This window comes from Zootoca vivipara, chromosome 12 (genome assembly GCF_963506605.1).
Source record: "Zootoca vivipara chromosome 12, rZooViv1.1, whole genome shotgun sequence".
Taxonomy (NCBI): domain Eukaryota; kingdom Metazoa; phylum Chordata; class Lepidosauria; order Squamata; family Lacertidae; genus Zootoca; species Zootoca vivipara.
The window spans coordinates 10,229,540-10,251,039 of NC_083287.1; the positions used below are offsets into that span (position 1 = coordinate 10,229,540).

A 21,500-nucleotide genomic window follows, 5' to 3' on the forward strand; every position below is an offset into this window, starting at 1 on the left:
AGTAACTTCATTAAATTGCATCTCAGCACAGTTGTGCAGTACGTACTCTTATTCTTTTGATGCCTGCACGGGTGACTTGCTGACAGTCATATAATTCAATTCTTTCTAAGTTGTGGCAATTTTCAAGATGTTCTAGGGTCACGTCGGTGATTAGAAGGCAGTTGTCTAATTCGAGCACTTGAAGTCTTTCATGTCCACATGTGCTGCTGCTCAGATGCAGAATCCCATCATCCGTGATCAGTTCACAGTGGGACAAGCTCTATAACAAAGATGTGAAATGCAATATTTCATTAATGCATATTTCTGTAACAGGTCAAATCCATCTCCTCTCATTTAGGAAAAGGATTTTTTTTCCCTGAGATGGGTGACTCCATTTATTTAGTTGGAGACAAGGCTTAGACCTTGGAGAAATTATTTCCCTCAAATTTTGACCTGCTTCAACTGAAGAAAGCAGAATTATCCATGGCTCTTGAGAAATTTTCTGTAGATGAAGTGAAATAGAAAGGCTAAACAAAACAGGATTTTCTACCCTTTTTGCATTCTGAGGTTTTTTTCTTGTTTTTTACCTCTGGTCCTTCTTTCTCTCCTCCCCACAATATTTACTTGGGCTTCAGCATTTTTGATTATTTGCAAGTTCAAGAATACTCAAACAGTGAACCTGATAAGTTATCTCCTGGATCCTACTACTTCCAAGGACTTGCTATTTCCTGAGCCCAGAAGGAAACTGACAATAATAAACCCCTGGATGACATCCTTTGTAATTATTTCAAAGGTGAGAAATATTATCCCATTAATCTCTCCATCCCCATCAAAAAGCAACATTAAACTCATTCTAATTGATGGTCATGATGAAGACTTTAACATGTTGCATTAAATGCAATGCCATTTTAAGCCAGGCTATTTTTAAAAGAAACAGAATATTTGATTGCTTTGCCTTTTAAACTGATTTTCAAAAATCAATTTTCAAGTGCCCTGGTTTCCAGAGGTAGGTCAAGAAATACATTAGTACTCTATGTAGTCTCATTACTGGCAAACACAAAACCCCAAAACAAACAATATTTTTACAGAATCTGTGCTGGCATATAATTTGTTTATATTCTGTTCATATAAATGCTCTGCATGAACATAATCTTAAATTTCCTAATTCCCAGTTTCCACTAGCAACAGGATGAAATGGATAATTTGATCTGAAGAAGTGGAATGAGTATTTGTCTAAAAACAAGTAAATATACAGGAACTTACCAATGCTTGCAGTTTAGGGCAATGAATGGAAAGTTGTATCAATGTGCTATCTGTTATCTAGAAAGAAAGAAAATATATGAAGAACAGTGTCAAACTTGGGGATAGGCAAAAATGAAATCTCAGGTAGTTTTTGTAATCTGCAAGTTTTTCTGGACACAGAAAAGTGTAATCTTTAAATGATACTTTTACTAGATATGATGCAAAGGCCTTGTACAAATAGGTCTCACCAGAACACATTCTTCTAGGTCCATCTTTTCTAGTTCATGGCAATTCTAAAAGAGAGGGGGAAAAGCATTCTACCATTAAAAACAAGGCTAAACTGAGAACTTAAGATTTTATAAACTTCCAGTATGACATGTGTATACTTTATGACGTGTCAGGGACTGACTAGATTAGGAAGGGTGGTGAAAACAACCCCCCGCCGCCGCCCGGCAATAAAAGCGCAGAGGAAGAGGAGTTGGATCCAGGCTCCTGTTGGTGGACAACCAGACATACCCCAGCTAGGAGGTACTAGACTAGGAGTTTGGAGGACAAGGAAAAACGGGCAACAAGCAGGTGCCCCAGCACAAAGGAAAGACAGTGACTCCTGCCAGCTACTCCCAATCCCAGAGCACGTAACAAAGCAGAGAGGCAAGCAAAGAAAGAAGGTACCTTGGGGCTCACATAGACAAGAGCAGCGTTTCTCAACCGCTGTTCCACGGCACGCTAGTGTGCCGCGAGACGCTGGCTGGTGTGCCGCGACGAGAAGGGCGATTTGGGGAGAAGGGCAATCCCCAAAGCGAAGAAGACCTCAGGCCTGGCAGCTAGGCCTCTTCCCCACTTGCACCCCGCGCCGTCTCCTAGCAACCGGCCGTCGGCGGCGCTGATTGACCGGCGCGGCTCCCGCCGCCATTTTCAAACGGCTTTTTTTTTTTTTGCCGAGGCGGCCGGGCGGCCCTCCACCCTCAGCCGCCGCCATTAACCATTCTCGTCCCGGGCTTAAGCGGAGGCGAGTCTGGTCTCGCCCGGCATGGAGAGCGGCCCTCTGGCTGAGAAGCCCCCTCTGAGGAGGAAGGGGAGGCGGCGGCAGCAGCAGCAGCAGCAAGTGACGAGGCCCGCCGCCGCCGCGAGGGGAGCGCCTGTGAGGTGCAGCGACGGCGGCGCGCTTCTATTCGAGACCCCCGGAGGGGCCCGGCAGGCCTCCTCCTCCTCCTCTTCAACCGCCTCCTCCTGCGGGCGGTAAGTGACCCTCCCACCCCTGCCCTGGGTCCTTAGGGTGAGGGGCGGGTGACAAATAAATTCATGGTAATAGGAATAATAGTAATCGACGAGGGGGGGCAGGCGGTGTGAGGTGCTGGGGGTGTTGGCCCCCTCCCCAATATTATTCGCTTCAAAAGGAGGGGGCGTAAGAGCCTTCAGCCCCCTACCCGTCACAGGGACGATCCGATTGCATCGCCACCACCACAATCATTATTGATTACAGTACTATTGAACCCCAGGCCCAGTTTTCTCCCCGAAAAGGGGAGGGCGGCACAGAGTTGGTGTGCCTCGTGATTTTTTTCATGGAACAAGTGTGCCGTGGCCCAAAAGAGGTTGAGAAACACTGGACAAGAGAGAAGGGGCATGACACAGGGAATGGAGTGAAGTGGGAGGTGCAAGACAATCTGAGCAATGGCTTGCTATGGGGGAGTACACTGCTGGAGTTTCAGTGTTTTTTTCTGTTCTGATTTCTTAATAAAACAACTAACTGCAAGTTAGCTGGTGTTGCTTTCTCTCTCTGCTCTGCAAAGTGTGCTACGTGTCAGCTCCCTTGACAATACACGACTCATATGTACTGAATATGAATAACTGCAGTTTGTTTTTCCTCTTATCCAAAACAACAGGGTAAATCCTCACTGGGTGGAGGTACAGTAAAGCAACCCTCCTTGATCTGGAAAATGTATCTTAATTTTGCAATCAGTTTTTTTGATAACTGAAAACAAGGGAAGTTGCCCCTCAGGCATAGCTGGGCAAAAGCAAGGTCACAAGGGTTACCTAGTCAAACACTCTGAAACAGACATATTTCCTCCTTATATCTTTGCACATGCAGATATGTACTTGTAAGATACTCGTTTTTTAAAAAAATGTGTGGTCAATGTGGTACAAGGGCTAGAGGTATATCTGGCATGTGAAATGGAGTTACAGTATCCATTCATTGTTGAAACTTAATCTACCTCAAAAGGTTGTGAGGCTAAAAGTTCTGCTATAGGATACTTAGAGGAAGTGTGGGATAAAGAATTAAATAATATTAACCTTACCTACCCGTGCTAGAAGTGCAAAACCAGCATCAGTGAGATGGGAACACCTTGCAGCCTCCAGAATCCTGAAAAATAAACATTTCTGCAGTTGAGAATAATCAGAAAGAAATCCTTGTGATGACACCAGGAACCTAGCATGTGATTCTATGCAATGGAAACAGGAATAAATAATACATCTACTATCCTAGATTATTTTATCATTTCTGTTGGCAATGAGACTACAAATTTCAAGTTCTGCAACATGACTAAAATCCTGTTTCTATGGGTGATACATTATAAGAACTGAAAATCTCATTGATTGAGACGTGAAAACATTTTAGTCGAGTCAGGGGGGATGAAGAAGGCTGAAGTCTGTGACAGCTGTCATGCCTTGTGGATGTGGATGGACAGAGGTCATTATTAGCATTCTCATCATTACCAACATTCCGCCACACCTTCTTGATCACATTCACAGTTTTGATGACCTGGAATTAACTATTTCTTGGAATTCCAAATTGTTGAAGACCTGAAGCAACCCAGGGCTATAAGCCAGGTGAAGTGTCTCCATCCATTTTTGTTCATTTCAAGCAATGCCATAATGTACAATCATACCTTGTGTTGCGTTAGGTTCATGTTGCGTCTTTTCAGCCTGCGAACACGGCAAACCCGGAAGTGTATACTTCCGGGTTTTGCCACATGCGCAGAAGCGCGCATGCGCAGAAGCGCTCTATCACGCTCCACACCTGCACAAAAGCACCACTCTAGTTGCGGACTTTTCGGGGTGCAAACGGCACCCCGGATCAGATCATGTCTGTAACTAGAGGTACCACTGTACTCTTTACTGTACACTATATCTCTCTTCCCTCTATCTGATCTACCTCACAGGGTTGTTGAGAGAACAAAGGGCAGATGAACCCTGAGCTCCTTGGGAAAAGGGTAGGATACAGATCTAAAAATACAGCTTGGGTGTACACAATTACTTTCTGAATGATTCGATGCAGAAATTTACAGGCTGCCTCCTGATACAGTCATACCTCGGTTTAAGCATGCTCGGTTTGAGTATTTTCAATGGGTTAAGTACGCTTCAGGTTAAGTACAGACTTCCAGAACCAATTACACTCATACCTCGGGTTAAGTACACTTCAGGTTGAGTACTCCGTGGACCTGTCTGAAACGGATTAATCCACTTTCCATTACTTTCAATGGGAAAGTTCGCTTCAGGTTAAGTACAGACTTCCGGAACCAATTGTGTTTGTAAACCGAGGTACCACTGTATTCTTTGCTGTCCGACAGCACATCACAATAGTGCTATACTACATTGTAGTGTGCCATTTGTACTAACCTTGTGCTAGCTTTTTGGATGCAACCAATTCAGACCATCTAAGTTTGTTATATATTAACTAGCATTAGAAGAATACTAATTGGATGCAATGAATATTATGTAGTTTAAGCTTGCTGCTTTTTTATTTAGGTAAAGTCAGCAAACAGAATGATATTTTTCTCTCCTTAAATGGGAAATAGGCTGCTCGTTCACTTTCCATCTTGCATATACCAACTGTTCTGTTTCTGAATCAGCATCATTCAAAACTATATACACATCACTGATCTCTTATGCTATTGCTAAAGGTTCTATTGTTACAAGAATAGCTTGGTTCCATTTTCTAGAAAGGCTAGAATACATCTAGGGTAACTTCAAGGAATCCCAAATAGCCTGGAAGAAGTTGCTCATTGTGGTGGTGGCAATGTTTCCTAGTGATTAATCTGTTTTTATAACAGAACGACTCTCTTTACCTTGTTATGGATGTGTTTTGGAACTCGATTTTACACTGATGATGTGCTGAAGAAAGAGGGTTTAGAAAAGGAACTTTGGCTTTCACCCAGCATGTTACGTTTGTTGATCAATCCCTTGAAGTAGTTTAAAATTAACCATTTTAAAAACTGAAAAAAGCAGCAGGAAAAGAAGAAAAGTGCAGCCATAACCATCAGGAAATAAAAATTGCAAAACAAAATATAAAATGCACCAACCTTTCTATATTCACCTTAAGGGAAATAATGCAGAAATACATTGCAAAGAAAAATTCACCTCCACAAACAGACCCTAAGAAGAAGTGGGAGGGGAACAATATCAGGAAGAGGGAGATGCACAATAAACAGAATTGCCAATAAGTATCATTTCTATTTTAAGACTAGCAAGTATCTGAAATTATGTGGGCAGGAGGGAGAGAGAAGGCCCATGTATTCGAGGGCCTCCAGATGGAGTGGGGTCAGCGGCGAAGCATATACCAGTGCTGCCCAAGGGGAGCGCGCTCCCGAGGAGGGCATGGCGCAGAGGGTGCCCTCCCAGGCGCAGGATAGCTGCTTGGGTGCCCGGAGCGGTGCTTGCACCCTGCAGCTGGGGCAGAGCGAGCCGCCCATGGCGGACATTTGGTGTACCGCCTGCCGACTCCCAAGCCTCCCCCCCAGCTGTCAAAACGAAGGGGGGAGGGGGGAATGCTGCCGGCAAAGCTCTCCCCTTACCCCGAAGGCTTGGGGTAGGCTTGGAAGTTGTGGGTGGGTGGCGCACAGAATGTCACCCCCCTTAGTGAGGGCACCCGGGGCGGTCCACCCCCACTGCCTCCCTTCCTACGCCCCTGAGTGGGGTGGAAAATGATCTGTGTATGCTCCCTGCAGAGTCTCATTTAATGGAGACTCTGCTATTCTCTGTCAGGAATGGGAAGTAGGCTTTACCTGCACGTATACCCATACTAATTAATGTATGACATTCTTTTTTTGAGTGAAGGGGAGGTTAGATGCATGCACCCACAGACACTGCTGGACTCATGAGCATAACCAATACCACTGCTACTCAACTTACTTTCTGTTCCCGATTTTGGAAGATGTGTTATTTTTCCAACTTCTCTTAAATTATTAGCTTATCTTATAAGATTAAGTGGAATCCATATTCCCATGCTGTAATTCTAGGAGAAAAGCTGTTCCCCCAACCATGCAGCTTGGTTCTCTTTCCACACTGTCCCTAGTGATGTATAAACATGGTTTTGCTTGCCCATCCTCCTCCTAAATCTTTATATGAATGTTTGGGGGAAATGCACAATTACACATTCCAGGCAAAATATACAAAGAAAGCAGAGAAAGATGAGGGAAGGCTTAAAGAAAAACCAGTACTTGAATATTGTGGTCTAATCAGCAATTCCACACATTTTTTAATGGGTGGCTCTGTTAGTCTATTGCAGCAAAACAAGAGTTTTGTGGCACCTTCAAGGCCAGCAGATTTATTGTAGCATGAGCTTTTGCAGACTACAGTCTACCTTTGGCACATTTAACACTGTAAGGTATTGTCCCTAATCAGGTCTCAGAAATCCACCTGTAATCCAGGATTACATTTTTAGTTAGTTTTCAGGAATATGCAAATTTCAATATATGTGATTTTAAAAAATACTAAAATCACACAGGGGAGTATCCTAGCCATACTTACTTGGAAATATGTCCTGTGGAACTTACTTAGGAACATAGAAAGTTGCCTTCCATTGGGTCAGGTCCACCTAGCTCAGTGACTCGCAGATCTTCTCCAAGGTTTCAGACAGGAGTCTTTCGCAGGGGTTGAATCTGGGCCCTTCCCCATTTTCCTGTTTTGCTTTTGGATAAATACGCATTGGACTGCATCATAATTGTCACTGAAAACTATTAGGCACCTGCTAGTCTGATGACGATGAATGCAACTTCAAAGCAGAGGGAGACAACCACCACTCAGTAATGTGTGAACTGAATAGTACTCACTTCAGTCTTGGACAGTTCAGACCAAGTGCTACGAGAGAAGCATCTGTAAGGTTTGTACAACCAGAAACACAAAGCGACTGGAGTTGGTGACATCCTCTACAGATACCTGCTATGCCTTCATCCGATATTTGCTGTAACAAAGAACAGTGGAAAGTTCTGTCATCTGAAGTTAGGCAATTTCTCTTAAGGTGTATCAAGTTTACACAATTAAATAACAAATGTTAACAATAACAATTGTCGTGCAGTTTGTTCCATACTGTTCATTTTCACTACAAGGGCATGCTAGTCAACATTTTTATAGTCTCTATAGTCATCTGGAAAGGAGTTTCCTCAAACACAGTGCTTTATCTTGCAGTTTTCCTTTCAACCTTGATAATGTGCATTTTGCTGAAGGAAGCAAGTATGCTAGCAGCCAAAAAGAAGCTTGCGTTCAAACATGCCAAACGATAATTATGTCAAGAAATCACTATTAAGTCAAACCTCAGTTATCAAACGGGTCCATTTTCGAACGTTTTGGCTCCCAAACGCCGAAAACCCGGAAGTAACTGCTCTGGTTTTCAAACGATTTTTGGAAGCAGAACGTGCTGCACGGCTTCCGTTTTGAATTTCCCTATTGCATTGAGGCTTCCGCTTTCAGTTTTCGGTTGTCGAAGTTTTCATCCTAGGAGAATGACCTTTTCCATCTAATCTTAGAAGCTGCAAAGTGCAAAGAGAAGTACTTACCATGCATGACTGCAAGTTTAAGATAACCAGTTCATGGCAATGAGTCTCAATGTGGTGAAGCGCCTCATCTACCAGCTGTATTAATGAAGAGAAAATAAATTGGCAGAAGAAGTGGACATAAGCAGTATGGCATGGCAAAATATCACTTCAATAAATGAATACTGCTTTATAATTGAAAAAAAACTTTGTCAGATACCCCAGTATAAAACTAACTCTTATAGGTTCAACTTGATACCTTAGCAGGTTTGTACCTGTGTGCATCCTCTAAGAAATAGTGCTTTTAATCCGCTGCACCCTTTCACCAGTGCTTCAATGCCATCTTTTGTAATCTGATCACACCAGGAAAGATTCAAGAGTTCCAGATTTTGGCATCCCTCACTGCAACAAGCAAGAAAACAAAGCATTGTGTTTTGAATAGTTATTATAGCAGCAGAGCCAAATTAAACTCTTCTTAACAAATATTAAAGGTAACCGCCGGCCACCACAGAAAAAAATCTTGAGGGAAAAGCCACAAATAGTCAAAAAAGATTTAAACACCAGCAATACTAGTAATAGGCAGCACCAGTCAATTTTCAGATATAAACTTAAATCATTTCAATGTAAGTTGAATAATAAAAAGCTTTACCTTAAACTTCTCAAAGAGTTGTTTGTGATGGAAATACAAGATGTCAGATCCAGATGTTTTAGCCTGGGGCAAAATTTGCTAAGGCTAAAGCAAGTGCTGTAAAGGAAGAGAGGCACTAAAAATGAATCAAACTCATTTTTCAAAAAACAAAACAAAACAACCCAGTTTTTCCATCCAACACCATTGGCTTACCTATCAGTAATTTTTGTGCATCCGTTAAGGTTCAAATGTTCAATGTTTCTACAGTTCTGTGCAAATGTTCTGCAAAAGCAATAAAATTAAAAAACCCAAATAAGTAGAGCACATTTTTATGTACTAATGCACTCTTCCATCAGCACCTAACATTTACAATGCATCAAAAACACAGTTGGCTGTGTTTGAGATAATATTCAGGTTCTGTCAGTGCTTTCACACTAAAAAACTATTTGCAACTTATTAATCTCATATCCACTCCTTTAATTATTATGCTATCATGTGAAGGAGGAAATGTCTCTGCACAGCTGTTCTAGAATTCCCCAAACAATTAAAGTGTTAATTACAGTAAGAATTTCTGAATTGATTTAAATGACATAACAGTTTGATCCTATGGTGACTGGAGAGAAAGGGACTTAAAATGCACATGACCAGGTTTTAAGCATCCCATTCACAATCTTGTTTCCAGACAGTTCTAATAGCAGTGTTAGAAACTGAAATATGAAAGCTAGGAGCTAAATGGCACTTTAAACCTAGGTTATGGGTGCAACAACAGAATGTCTAGGCATGCTTTTTTATAACAGGAAAACAAAACTGAAAATAAATGAACTGCAGCTAAATTATGATGTTCATTTTTCACATATTCTAGTCCTTCCCCTGCCTACCCCCCCTAATATTCTTAAGAGGGTCTCTTCTCGAGTCTTCAGGGAGTAGCTGAAAGTGGGAAGGCATAAAATAGTCCTTTTCCTTCCACTGCAGTTTTCATCTGAAATCTTAGGCGCAGTACTACGCCTAGAGCTCAGAAACTGCTCACACTAATGAAATTCCCTGTCACAAAATGCACCCAGAACAATGGGAGTTTCCAACACTGTCTAACAGGTGCTGCACTGATGGGCTCTGGCAGGCCCTACACCCCTGAGACATTGGCATTCAAAAGTTGTACAACCCTACACTCTTTCCAGTGATGGTACTATAAGTGAGGGAAATGAGTTTTGATAGCTTCCAGCCAGGACCTACAGGTTTAGTGTACCTTATTCCAGACACGGGACGGTCACAAAACCAGCTAGCCACGAAATGTGAGTAGCAGCTGCAAGATGTAATGCTTGTGTTAGAATAGCTCAGGCATCCCCAAACTTCGGCCCTCCAGATGTTTTGGACTACAATTCCCATCTTCCCCGACCACTGTTCCTGTTAGCTAGGGATCATGGGAGTTGTAGGCTCAAACATCTGGAGGGCTGCAGTTTGGGGATGCCTGGAATAGCTACTTACAGGGATACTGTAGGTAATGCACCTTTCACTGTCTAGATTGTTCCAGTCAGCAATGGCAGACTCCCTTCCCCCTTTGACTAACCAATTCTGGGTTCAGAGCTCAGCTGCACTGGCATTTTCATCAGTACTGTATCGTTGTACTCATGATCCAGAGTAGGTCAATATGGCACTGTGTATTCTACTCAAACACATGTTGCAACCTCCACCTTTCCATCATGGTCTATGCTGAAAACGCAATTTAAAAAGCAACTTTTAAAATATTACTTACTTTAAAGAAGTATCTCCAACCCCCAGACAGCCTCTCAGACTCAGTTGTCTCAGGAACCCACCACATCTTTTGGAAATATTTTCTAAGACCCGGCCCTTAAACAGATGAAACAAATATCAACTTCATATCTAATCAGATGGCTTTCAAGAGGAGCTCCATGCCAGGAAGAATAATGTCTAAAACAGACAAAAACAAAGCAAAGAATGTTTTTATTGCTGAAGACCTCAAGCCAACTCTATTTAAATGAATTGCCAGGGATACCCATACACAGATTTCTTCAAAAATCAATATAAATAAAACTTACATGGTGGTAGAAATCTTACACCACATAAGTATGTAGGCTCAACTAAAGTATAAAGAACCTGCTAAATCAGGGCCAATTTAAACCACAACCTTTCCTCTTTGCCAGGATGGAAATGCCCCATTCTAGATTTCTATAGGTCTGAAGTTTAGTTCTTTGTTAACCTAACTGAATCATAACAAAGTAGAATCAGGACAGTATGTGCAGGATTGGGATCAATGTTAGGAAGTGCTTTCTGTTGCAACATTTGAGATACCACGCAAAAACCTTTAAAACTCAATGTACAACAATGATCTAATATGTCCCTCTATCTCCTATAACATCAGAGGGAGTGCATCATGATGCAGGCCATGGATTCAAGGAGGAGTGCCCAACTTCAAGCCAGAGGGTACTGAAGAATTTAAAGATCTTAAAGAGGGCTGGCCTCTCTAAGAATCTAATGTTATCCACAATGGGATGGAGCATAAGAGAGGTAATATGACGGCAGAGGATTAAAAAAGGCTCAATAAATAAAAGGCTCAACTTTTGTCAGAGCAAGCCACTCATTCAGAGCTATCTGTGGTCCTGCTAGTTCTGATCTGCCTTGCCGTGTGGGATCCAGCCCCAGACCAGAACAGGACATCAAGTTAGGCTTCTTCTTCTTCTCTCTCTCTCTCTCTCTCTCTCTCAACTATGTGACTGGTGCAAAGAGGAAAAAGATGCACTATAGCAACAATGATGATGGCAGTCCTAAGCTTCAGTGATATATGCAAAAACATTTCTTACAAAAAGTTTCATTTATTTCTATTAAGAAAATACAAAATAAAAGTGTGCACTATTTGTTTTAAGAAAATAATAATAATAATTGAATGTCTTAAAAGAACTATGAAGAGGAGACAGTGAAAGCTCAAGGCACTGCGCAATCCCCTCAGCTGGTAAAGCTGTAGATTTAATTCTTTTTCAACATTTTGAGAAAGCTGCCTGCCCACCATTTGTTTTATGTACAGAAAAGTAGTTTTTCATTATTATCCCTTACTATACGCAATGTAGCAAAGTAAGAAAATGAAACCAGACACAGTGCAATCAGTGGGCAAGAGGTCAGGAGGTTTTAGTTGCCTGTTGCTCTAAAAAAACGATAATTAAATACAATTAACTACTTTCAAATCAAAGTTCTACCAATAATGCTAGATTAAAAAGGTAAAATCAAATCAAATCTGTACTTCAAAGTTTCAGTTTTACACTGTTTTTATGATAATGAAAAACATTAGTGTTACTAACCTCTACATCTGTCTGAAAGTTAAAAAGGTCTATTCTTTGCCAGTTACTCCCATCCAGGGCCAACACATTCCAAGACTAAAATAAACAAAGAACACATATATGCACATTATATGTGTGTGTGTAACATAATAACCAGTGTATTTTCAAAACATCACTCACAAAGGTATGATAAAAGCATGAAGCATGAAGAATTCAGAACTAGGATTTTTTCCATGTTTAAAATGGTCCTTAGTTGAGGGAAACTACTTTTTAAGCAGTATTTTAAGGCCCAGTATCTTGAGAGATAAATACCATGTATCCAGGGATGGTGGCACAAGGAGGTGGCGGCAGGGTGGGAGCTGGGCGCACACACCACCGTCCAGGAAGGCTTGCATACACACTCCTCCTCTGGAAAGCACCTCCAGTTTGCTAGTAAAACTGAATTGCCGTGTTGCAAAATAATGCATGTCTAAAAAGTGTGTCACCAACATGAAAAGTTTGGAAAGCACACTTCCGGCCGATCGCGCAGCAATGGCGGACGCCATTCTCCTCAGCTGAGGAGAATGTGGTGCTCCTGAGGCAAGGGGGGACTGCTTCAGTGCAGCGGCCCCCCAGAAGAAACCCCGAATCGAGCGTTTCGGGGACGTGGATCCAGCAGACGCCAGAACCGAGCTCCCCCCTCCCTCGGCTAGCCTATTTTTGGGCGGCGAGAGAGCAGGGGTTTTTGAGCTAATGTGGCGCAACCGAGTAGAGCTATCTCGGAGGCACGAAGCTGCAATCCTGCCAGGCAATAGCGATCGGTTCTTCCTTAAAATTGGAAAAAATTGAAGACATTGGATACCGTGAGTAAAAGGAGAAATTTAAGGGGGGGATTTAATTGGAATGAATTGGCCACGGGAGGAGATTTAAACAGGAAGTCGATCTCCCCCATTGAGAGGACTGTAATCCAGTTAATTTGCCTATAGCCAAAAAATTGAAAGGAACCTATTAATTATCAAGGATTGGACTTAACACCTTCCCCCGGAGGCAGGGTAAAGGGGAGAAGGATTAAATTTATTAAAATCCCTGCAAAAAAACTTTTAATCTGGAAGCTGAAGTCGGGTCCCTGGAGGAATCAGCAAGCCGTCATTATGACATCACAATTGAAAGGAATTTGTTTATCTCTTCGAGACTGAGAACTGTCAATTGTGAAGAGAGTATAAAATTTAAGGCTCTGTGTAAGAAGTTTGACAATTGCTCTTTTCATAAATGGACACAAGAATTTTAGGACATGAAGAAGAATTAAAAAATGAGACTATAACCAGTTTGGATATAAACTCGTCTTTCATGTTTTTGGAAATACAATCTGTTCCACTTCCTGCTCTGTTCTGTTCCCATGAAATCTGAGATGAGCAGGATGTCTGTAGTCTCAACATCATGTGACTGCCTGGACTTCGAGAAAGAACTTTTGGAATTGCTTTTGGAACTGAGAGATGAATTAATACAAAATAATATGCAACTGCGTGAATGGCGAGAAAGTAATCAGAATTGTCAGGACAGTGGAAAAGGATTAATTTTAACAGAGAATGAAGTCAAGGAAGAGGAACAATCATCAGCCTTGGACAGTGTAACTGAATTTTAAAAAGAGGAGGAAGATACATGGAATATTGTTCCCCCAGTGAGAGGGGGGAACAGAACCTATGTTTGACCCAAGGACTCTCCAAAAAAGAACCAGCATGGAGAAATGTCCTCCCAGTGGGGCAGGATCCATACTGGGGCCAGAATTTAAAGGGAATAAAAACTGAGATAGGGCTGGAAAGTGGTATTATTGTTGGGTGGTTTTGTACTACAGTATTCAAAGAATTGGGGAGGCAGCAGGGGGTGATTGAGAAAGAATAGTGGGTAGGTTGGGACAGGGCGGGAGTGGGGTGAGGGGTAATAATGGGTGTAATTTTTTATTTTATTTTTTGATTTAGATGGTCCAAAACTGGAATGACTTATGGATCCCGCTGAAGAATCTGGGAGACCCTGAGTTCAGGGGAAGGGGGGCTGAATTTGTTTTAAGTGTTTAAATGTTAGTATGATAGAAGAATGTATGGAAGAATGATAGAAGAATTTATGGAAAGTTCTTGGTAAAAATTTTAGGCTAAGGGGAAAAATAGAAGATAGAAGGAAGGGAAAATAATTTTTGATTTGGATAAATTGATCAATTATTGTGGAGAATAGATGGTGATTTTAGAATAGAACATTTGAGTGTTAATGATAAAATGTGTTAGAATGATTTAAGATATAAGATGAAAACTGCTTAATTGGAATTTTTAAAATGGACCCAGTGAGGGGGGAATTGAGGAAGTCAACAATGTTAAGTAAATAATACAAGAATTGAGGTGTTTTTCTTTTTTTAACGTTTTATTTTTTCCTTTGTTTTTAGTTTTTTGTGATATTGTATTTTGGGGGGGGGGAGTTTGGAAAGCACTGCTATCCATGTCAACTCAGAAATAACCCCAAGTGGATACAGGATTGCAGCTTTCATAAATGCTAAGTGGTGGTGGTGGTGTTCTACCATCACATCAATTGTTTCCCCATGTATACATGTTAGAACTAAGCTGAAATGTAAGGAATATGGTTCATAAACTATGGTTTGGTGTTACTGAATAAGCCTCAGGCTCATCACCTCCCCTTGCCGCTCCACTGAGGCAAGGAGGAGACTAGAAGACTTTGCTTCCGTTTTCAGTTAATCACAGTTAGCATTATGTTTGAAATCAACGGCTGTGCATTTTTACTACATTTTCCCAAAGCAAACGAACTTCATATTGTGGCTTTTAAAGTTTGTTTGCTTCAATAAACTAATGCTATCATTAACCACAGCTCAGGATTCAGACATCACACTAAACAATGGTTAACTGAAAAAGGATCCAATCTCTCCCTCATGGGAAAAGAGGAAGAAGAGCCATTCAAGCTTTGCAAGCACACTCCATTTTCTGCTATACAGTGAAAACAGTGAGATTCCAAAGACGATTAATGTAAGTGTACAATATACATTCACTTTTTTATTTACAGAAGAAATGACATTACAAAGCAAACACCTAGCAGTACCTTAGAAACTTGTGCGCATCGACACAAGGTAATTACATCCAAGAAGGAAAATATTCTATAAGAAAGTAAAAAAGAAAGAAGTAAAACTGTTTTTCAACAATCCAGTCTAACATACTCCAGTAAACCATATTAACTCAAGTTAAAAACATGTGAATTGTTATATATCAGTCAGATCAGGGTAGTATTTGAAAGCAGCCAACCAAAGATGTTTTAAAGGCAGTTATAATAACTTTTCTAACATATAGTCTACGGTACATACAATTACACAGTGAAGAATGTTACAGCAAGGTGTAACGCAGGGCTAGTCAACCTTTTTATACCTACCACCCACTAATGCACCTTTCTTGATAGCAAGATTTCCTTACCGCCCACCAGTGCTTGATGGAAGGAGGATTCACCTTGTGCCGTAGAATCCTGCCCACCTAGAATCCTGAAATGCCCACTAGTGGGCAGTATGGACCAGTTTGACAACCCCTGGTGTAACATATACCTGTAATATATATATTTATTCCATACAATTCTGGATAAGCTACTAGATAAACTCTCTTTGAGACCTTTCTGTTCCCATCAATCTAAGGGTAAGAAAACTATAATTAGGAAATAGCCTACTGGATATTGTCTTATAACTCAGGACCCTTCTGCCCAACTATGCTGTTCTGTGTGCTTAAGAAGAAAATCAAAGTTTCAGCTGCCACACTCAGTGCACAACGATAAGCCACAGAGAAGAGTCTAGAAGTCCCACTTGATTATATCAAGCAAAGGAAAGGAATAGAACTTTTTTTATTGTCACTGCTACCTGTAAATGCAAACCAAAAAGCAATTTCACTCAGCAGAGGTTTATGGTGGATAGTTGATTTTAACTTTGGAAAGAGTTAAGAGAACATTATATCTGTAGCAGCTCATACACTCAATATAAAACTCTTATTTTATGCCTATATTTTATCTGCTACAGGGGTAATAGCAGCTTGAGAACAATGGTATATGGATGAAATAAGTCCCTTCTTCCATTGCTCTCATCAAAATTGGAATTTTCCTCCCTCTCCACTGATGCTTTAAAGTTTAAAAGGGCAAAGTATGGGGGAAGTGAGCCAAGAGATAATGGAAATCCAGTATCAACTCTGTTTTGGCTCCAAGTGGACAAGAGTAGTCAATTCTCTGTTAGTTTTTATACAAATTCCCTCCCATTCCCATGCCACAATAATAAAATATCCCGTATTTACCAACTTTTCTAAAGCTTGATGTTTTCACAGAAAATTCCAAATTGACATCAATGAAAAAACTATTGTTTCCTAACTGCATTGGTAACGTGCTTTTAAAAAGCTATCCTCAAAGTACATACTGACACATTTTTGCAACAAATGCAGTTAAAACTAGGCATGTATAAGTTTTTATAAAACTTACATTTGAAACCAATGAAATCCGTTTTATAAGCAATAATCACATTAAAACTATAAACTTGTAATCTAGAATTACCTTAAAAGGAGTTCTTTTGGCAACTTTCTGTTAATAAGAGCTTCATCATCATTTGAGAGTGCCTAAAAAGAAAGAGAAAGAAACCACAGAATTTTCAATGACCATTCCTTTAGATCAGTTGTCCTCAACCTTTTTTTGGCCATGCCCTACCTAAGCATCTCTAAAATCCTGATGCCCCTCACCTGTGATGTATAATTCTTATTATTCAAAAAGTGAACTATTCATGTGGAGGAAGTCTAAAAGGCCATTAACTTGGTCTAACTCATTCTCGTCACCCCTTAAAAATCAAATTGCCTGTGCCCCATGTTGGGAACCACGGCTTTAGATCATGATACCCTACTGATTTAATTGTACACTAATTTCCATTAACCCAATGGCTGATTGTCAGAGATTACAGAAGTTGTATGCCAATATTTGAAGGGCATCACACTGGCTATTTCTGCTTTAGGCGAGCCCATTTCAAGCAGTTGAAATGATTAACTTTGAGACCAAGAAGTAAATAGAATTAAATATGGAACAAACATATGTTAGTTCAGTTCATAAGTTTATTGTTTTAGGCAAAGGCCATGACAAACTTATAGCAATAATATTAATATTAATAATAATAAAATACAGAACATCCCTAATATATAATCCAACATCTATGATATAAGAGAAGATACCAGAGACACCAACAACTCTAAAACTAGCTGAATTTCAGATTAAACCTATGAGTCACCAAAACAATTTACAGTGATTTTATCTGACTCATTTTTCCTGATCTTTTTTGTGTACAGTGCATAAATGGCCACTCTCTGTGTTACGAAGCTTTTATTGCCATTCAAAATAATTGAAACATTTCTGCTAGGGAACACCTGATTGCTTCTGAGAATGGAGGGTTCAAAAAAGGGTTTTCTTGGGTCTCTATATAAAGGATAGGCTAACAGATAATGAGAGATGTCTTCCACCTAAGGCTGACCACAAATAGAAAGTCAGTCTGCATATGGAACCTTGTTTTATAGCACCTTCTAACACTCTGGTGGCCATCACTTGGAAACACAGCTCAACATGAAACTGGTGAGAGTTTGGTCAAATAACTAGCTCTAAAATGCTGTTCTCAGGTATGGATACCAAGGGGGAAATTTGGTGTTCCTAATTAGTTGCAGGTCCCTTCTGGATTCTAACCAGAAGAGCCAATCCCTAAATTGACACTTGTTCAATGTCAATGCAGAGCTCAGTTCTGGAAAATAGTAATAGTCTAAAACAGGCATCCCCAAATATCAGCCCTCCAGATGTTTTGGACTACAATTCCCATCATCCCTGACCACTGGTCCTGTTAGCTGGGGATCCCACGCACTGCATTTAAAAACTTTTCCATCCCACTTCCTTATAGGGATTTGACAGTACAGTGGTGCCTCGCTTTACGAATGCCTCACACAACGAAAAACTCGCTAGACGAAAGACTTTTGCGCTGCGCGAGGCATTCGTAAGATGACAAAAATTTCCATGACCGCCGCTTCGCCTTACGAGGGAAGCTAATTCGTTGTGTCAGGGAAGCGAGGGAAGCTGACAGCTAATCTTCCTTTTCCAGGGGGGACGGAGCCGAAAGGTGGTGGTGCAGCGGCTGCCCCTGCCTGTCTTCCCCTTGGCTCGGGGAAGACAGGCGGGGGCAAGCAGCGCCCGCTGCGATTCGGCTCCGTCCCCCGCCGCCGCCTCTTGCCTGCCTCCCCCGACACGGAACGCAACTTCGAACACTCTGTGCCTGGGGTGCAGGGCGGGGGAGGACCTTCTCCCGCCGCCTCTCACCAGCCTCCCCAGACACGGAGCGCAACTTCAGAGGTCTCCGAAGTTGCGCTCCGTGTCTGGGGTGCGGGGCTAGAGGCGGGGGAAGACCTTCTCCCGCCACCGCCTCTCGCCAGCCTCCCCAGACACGGAACGCAACTTCGAACACTCTGTGCCTGGGGTGCAGGGCGGGGGAAGACCTTCTCCCGCCGCCTCTCACCAGCCTCCCCAGACACGGAGCGCAACTTCAGAGGTCTCAGAAGTTGCGCTCCGTGTCTGGGGTGCGGGGCTAGAGGCGGGGGAAGACCTTCTCCCGCGACCGCCTCTCGCCAGCCTCCCCAGACGCGGAGCGCAACTTCGGAGGTCTCCGAAGTTGCGCTCCGTATCTGGGGTGCGGGGCTAGAGGCAGGGGCGGGGAAGACCTTCCCCCGCCGCTGCTTCGTGCCGCGAAAAGCCGGCACGGAACGTAACTTCGGAGACCTCCAAAGTTGCATTCCGTGCCGGGGGAGCCAGGCAAGAGGCGGCGGCGGGGGAAGGTCTTCCCCCGCCACTGCTTCTCGCCGCGAAAAGCCGGCATGGGGCTTGGCAGCGGTGGGGGAGAGGCGCAGGATCATTCCTTCGCCTTTCCCCCACCCCGCCCGACAGAGCTAGATCCGACAAAGCTTCTGAAGCTTCGTCCGATCCGGCTCTGTCGTTGGCAGCAGCGGCGCTTGCTCTCTTGGCTCGGGAAAGCGCCTTCCTTCCTTCCCCGAGCCAAGAGAGCAAGCGCCGCCTCCGCCACCAGTTCCCCCGGAGCCCATAGGAACGCATTAATTGACTTTTAATGCATTCCTATGGGAAACGGTGCCTCACTAGACGAAGTTTTCGTAGGACGAATTGAGTCCTGGAACGAATTAATTTCGTCTAGAGGTCCCACGTGATTCTGCACATGGATCTGTTGCTGACACAATGAATTAGCTTAAATGTGGGTAATGCTTAATCAAAGATATGAATAAGCAACTATGCTAAAAAAGGAGCAACAGCCAATTCTAGCTTCCTAATGAGTGTGCCCGTATGAGGTTTTGTAAGTACTGTATATATTCAATGTAAAAAAAAATAGTTTGGTTTAAAGATGACAAAAAATCAAGAACAATAAACCAACCAAGAATGCCTGCACAAAAATATTTGGGGGGGGGGGAATAGATCCTGCACATAGCAAAAAAGACAAGAGCAGGCATCCCCAAACTGCAGCCCTCCAGATGTTTTGGCCTACAACTCCCATGATCCCTAGCTAACAGGACCAGTGGTCGGGGAAGACGGGAACTGTAGTCCAAAACATCTGGAGGGCCGAAGTTTGGGGATGCCTGGACAAGAGAGCAAGTATCAAGTGAGCCTCTTTGGGGAGAATGTTCTACAGGGTAGGGGATCACATCTTAGAAGGTCACTGCCATCTGCCTCACTTTGGATGAAAAGGCACCCAAATAAAGACTTCCAAATATTTTCAGTGTACAGGCAGGCTCCTGTTGGAGCAGGTGCTCCCTTAAGTTTCCAAATACCAAACCCTGTATCACTAGACTAGAAGCAAACACTAGCATTTTGAATTGTACTCAGAAGCAGGCTAGGAGCGGGGAAGGCTGCTAAAGAACTGGAGATATGTGTTCACCCTGACTGACCCCAGCCTAGCAGCAAAGCTTACAAATACAAATCAAAATGTACTGTAAACATATTTTAACATGCAAGTTTTTTGTTTCTTGGTATCTTTGCTCTATACATGTTTACACAAAAAAATTGGTTGCTCCAATACCCATGATATCCATTAACCAGCCTTTTTATTGGCATCTCATAAAATGATTACTCAACAAACAGGTGACTTAAAATAGGGAGACTGGCTCTCTCTCTTTTACTAATCTCATGTATAAAGTCCACAGCCTCTGGACCAATCTTTGAAAATTGAAAGATTACTGAAGTCAGAGTTCAGGAAATGTTTATCTTTTCTTCCAATGTTGGAAAAGACCATTTATAACTGCAATAACATCTGCATTTTATTTAAATGCATGAACTTGATGCAATATCAGAATGAAGTTTCCAGTGAACTGATTCATTGCAAGTAAATAACAACGGGAATGTTGCATGCTTTATCAGGCACTGGGTCACAATACTTGAAGCAGACCAAAAATGAGCACAGAAAGCCAGCAGCTACAAACATTCAAACAGCTTCCCCACATAATACAAACTGTTTTCATTTCCAGCTGTACTTCAGATACAATATCTATACTGGACAAGAACAAAAAGTTTTACCTGTATTTGATGCTGCTGTTTGCCACGCAATAAACGTCCACACATGCACACAAGCTTTGTGAACAACATACACAAACATGTATAAAAAATGTGTACAGACAGGTGCAGGAAACTACTCTCCTAAAACTCGTGCCACACTAAAAAAAACAAGGTTGGGAAGTCAACGAAAGCCACCTTACAATTTCCTTTGCTAATGCCTCTACCACACTCCACCCAGGAGGGGGGGGGAAGGAGGGGGGTTCACCTCCTGTCCCCCTGATATCTTCCATTTCCTTTTCCCAACTCCACCCTACAGAAAACAGGCGCCAACTCCTAGGGGCAGAGGTCCCATAAAATATTTGATTCCCCGCCTCCCCCACCCCACCCCCAAAGTTGATGGGCATTGCCATTCAAATGATGTGGGTCCACCTCGTCAAGCGATCGATAATGCAGGGCGGGGCTTCCTCGAATATTGTATTCCAGTTGGCACCCCTGCTACAGAGTCTCAGAGGCTGGGTGCCGGGCGGTGCCTGCCACCCCACCCTCTCACAGCTGCCCGTTCGCACGTGCGTGCACGCGCCACCACCACACAGAGACGCAGCCCCCGAAGCTGGCGTTTCGCCTCTGCGCCTACACGAACACCATTTCCTGCCGGGTCCCTGCGGACGTTCCTCCCCCCCGTCCCCCCTCCATCTTAACGTGCATCGTACGGAGCCGTTGCCGCCGTACACGCTTGTTCCGTGAGGAGGGGAGGACGACGCCCGGTCCTCTCCCCCTCGAGGAATCCCAGACGCCCTCCACCCACCCACCCCGTCCCTCCCCATTACTGACACCGTCTCCACACTGCCGCTTTCGAACCCTTCGCAGCCCCCCCCCGCGACGCCAAAGAGGAGCCGCCCTGCCGCGCCCCTTCTTCGCACCCAAACGCCGCCCTCGCCCCACGACGCGGCCCGCCGCCTCAGACTCCACCCTACCTATAGCCATATCTGTATATCTCCACCTATCTCCGCCTAGATCGAATCTTCACATAACAGCCGGCCTGCTTTCCCG

At 42.9% G+C, this 21,500-nt stretch overlaps 1 protein-coding gene across 3 annotated transcripts in view; it reads right to left on the reverse strand.

Moving 5' to 3' along the window:
- The window catches only part of FBXL2 (F-box and leucine rich repeat protein 2), a 39,949-nt gene that overhangs the window by 18,251 nt on the left and 198 nt on the right, over positions 1 to 21,500 (reverse strand). Inside the window, exons 1-15 of one of the 3 annotated variants that reach the window (XM_060280616.1) lie at positions 20,716 to 21,223; positions 20,472 to 20,678; positions 16,434 to 16,495; positions 14,961 to 15,015; positions 11,907 to 11,981; positions 10,349 to 10,443; positions 8,812 to 8,880; positions 8,620 to 8,715; positions 8,246 to 8,372; positions 7,995 to 8,069; positions 7,272 to 7,402; positions 3,523 to 3,583; positions 1,470 to 1,514; positions 1,243 to 1,299; positions 47 to 259 (exon numbers count right to left, since the gene is read on the reverse strand). In XM_060280616.1, coding sequence (XP_060136599.1) covers positions 47 to 259; positions 1,243 to 1,299; positions 1,470 to 1,514; positions 3,523 to 3,583; positions 7,272 to 7,402; positions 7,995 to 8,069; positions 8,246 to 8,372; positions 8,620 to 8,715; positions 8,812 to 8,880; positions 10,349 to 10,443; positions 11,907 to 11,981; positions 14,961 to 15,015; positions 16,434 to 16,495; positions 20,472 to 20,540 — 1,230 coding nt within the window. In that variant the 5' untranslated portion in view covers positions 20,541 to 20,678; positions 20,716 to 21,223. Of the gene's footprint in view, positions 1 to 46; positions 260 to 1,242; positions 1,300 to 1,469; positions 1,515 to 3,522; positions 3,584 to 7,271; positions 7,403 to 7,994; positions 8,070 to 8,245; positions 8,373 to 8,619; positions 8,716 to 8,811; positions 8,881 to 10,348; positions 10,444 to 11,906; positions 11,982 to 14,960; positions 15,016 to 16,433; positions 16,496 to 20,471; positions 21,225 to 21,500 lie in introns of those variants that run through there. The other 2 variants (XM_035130333.2, XM_035130334.2) reach the window with 2 other exon arrangements.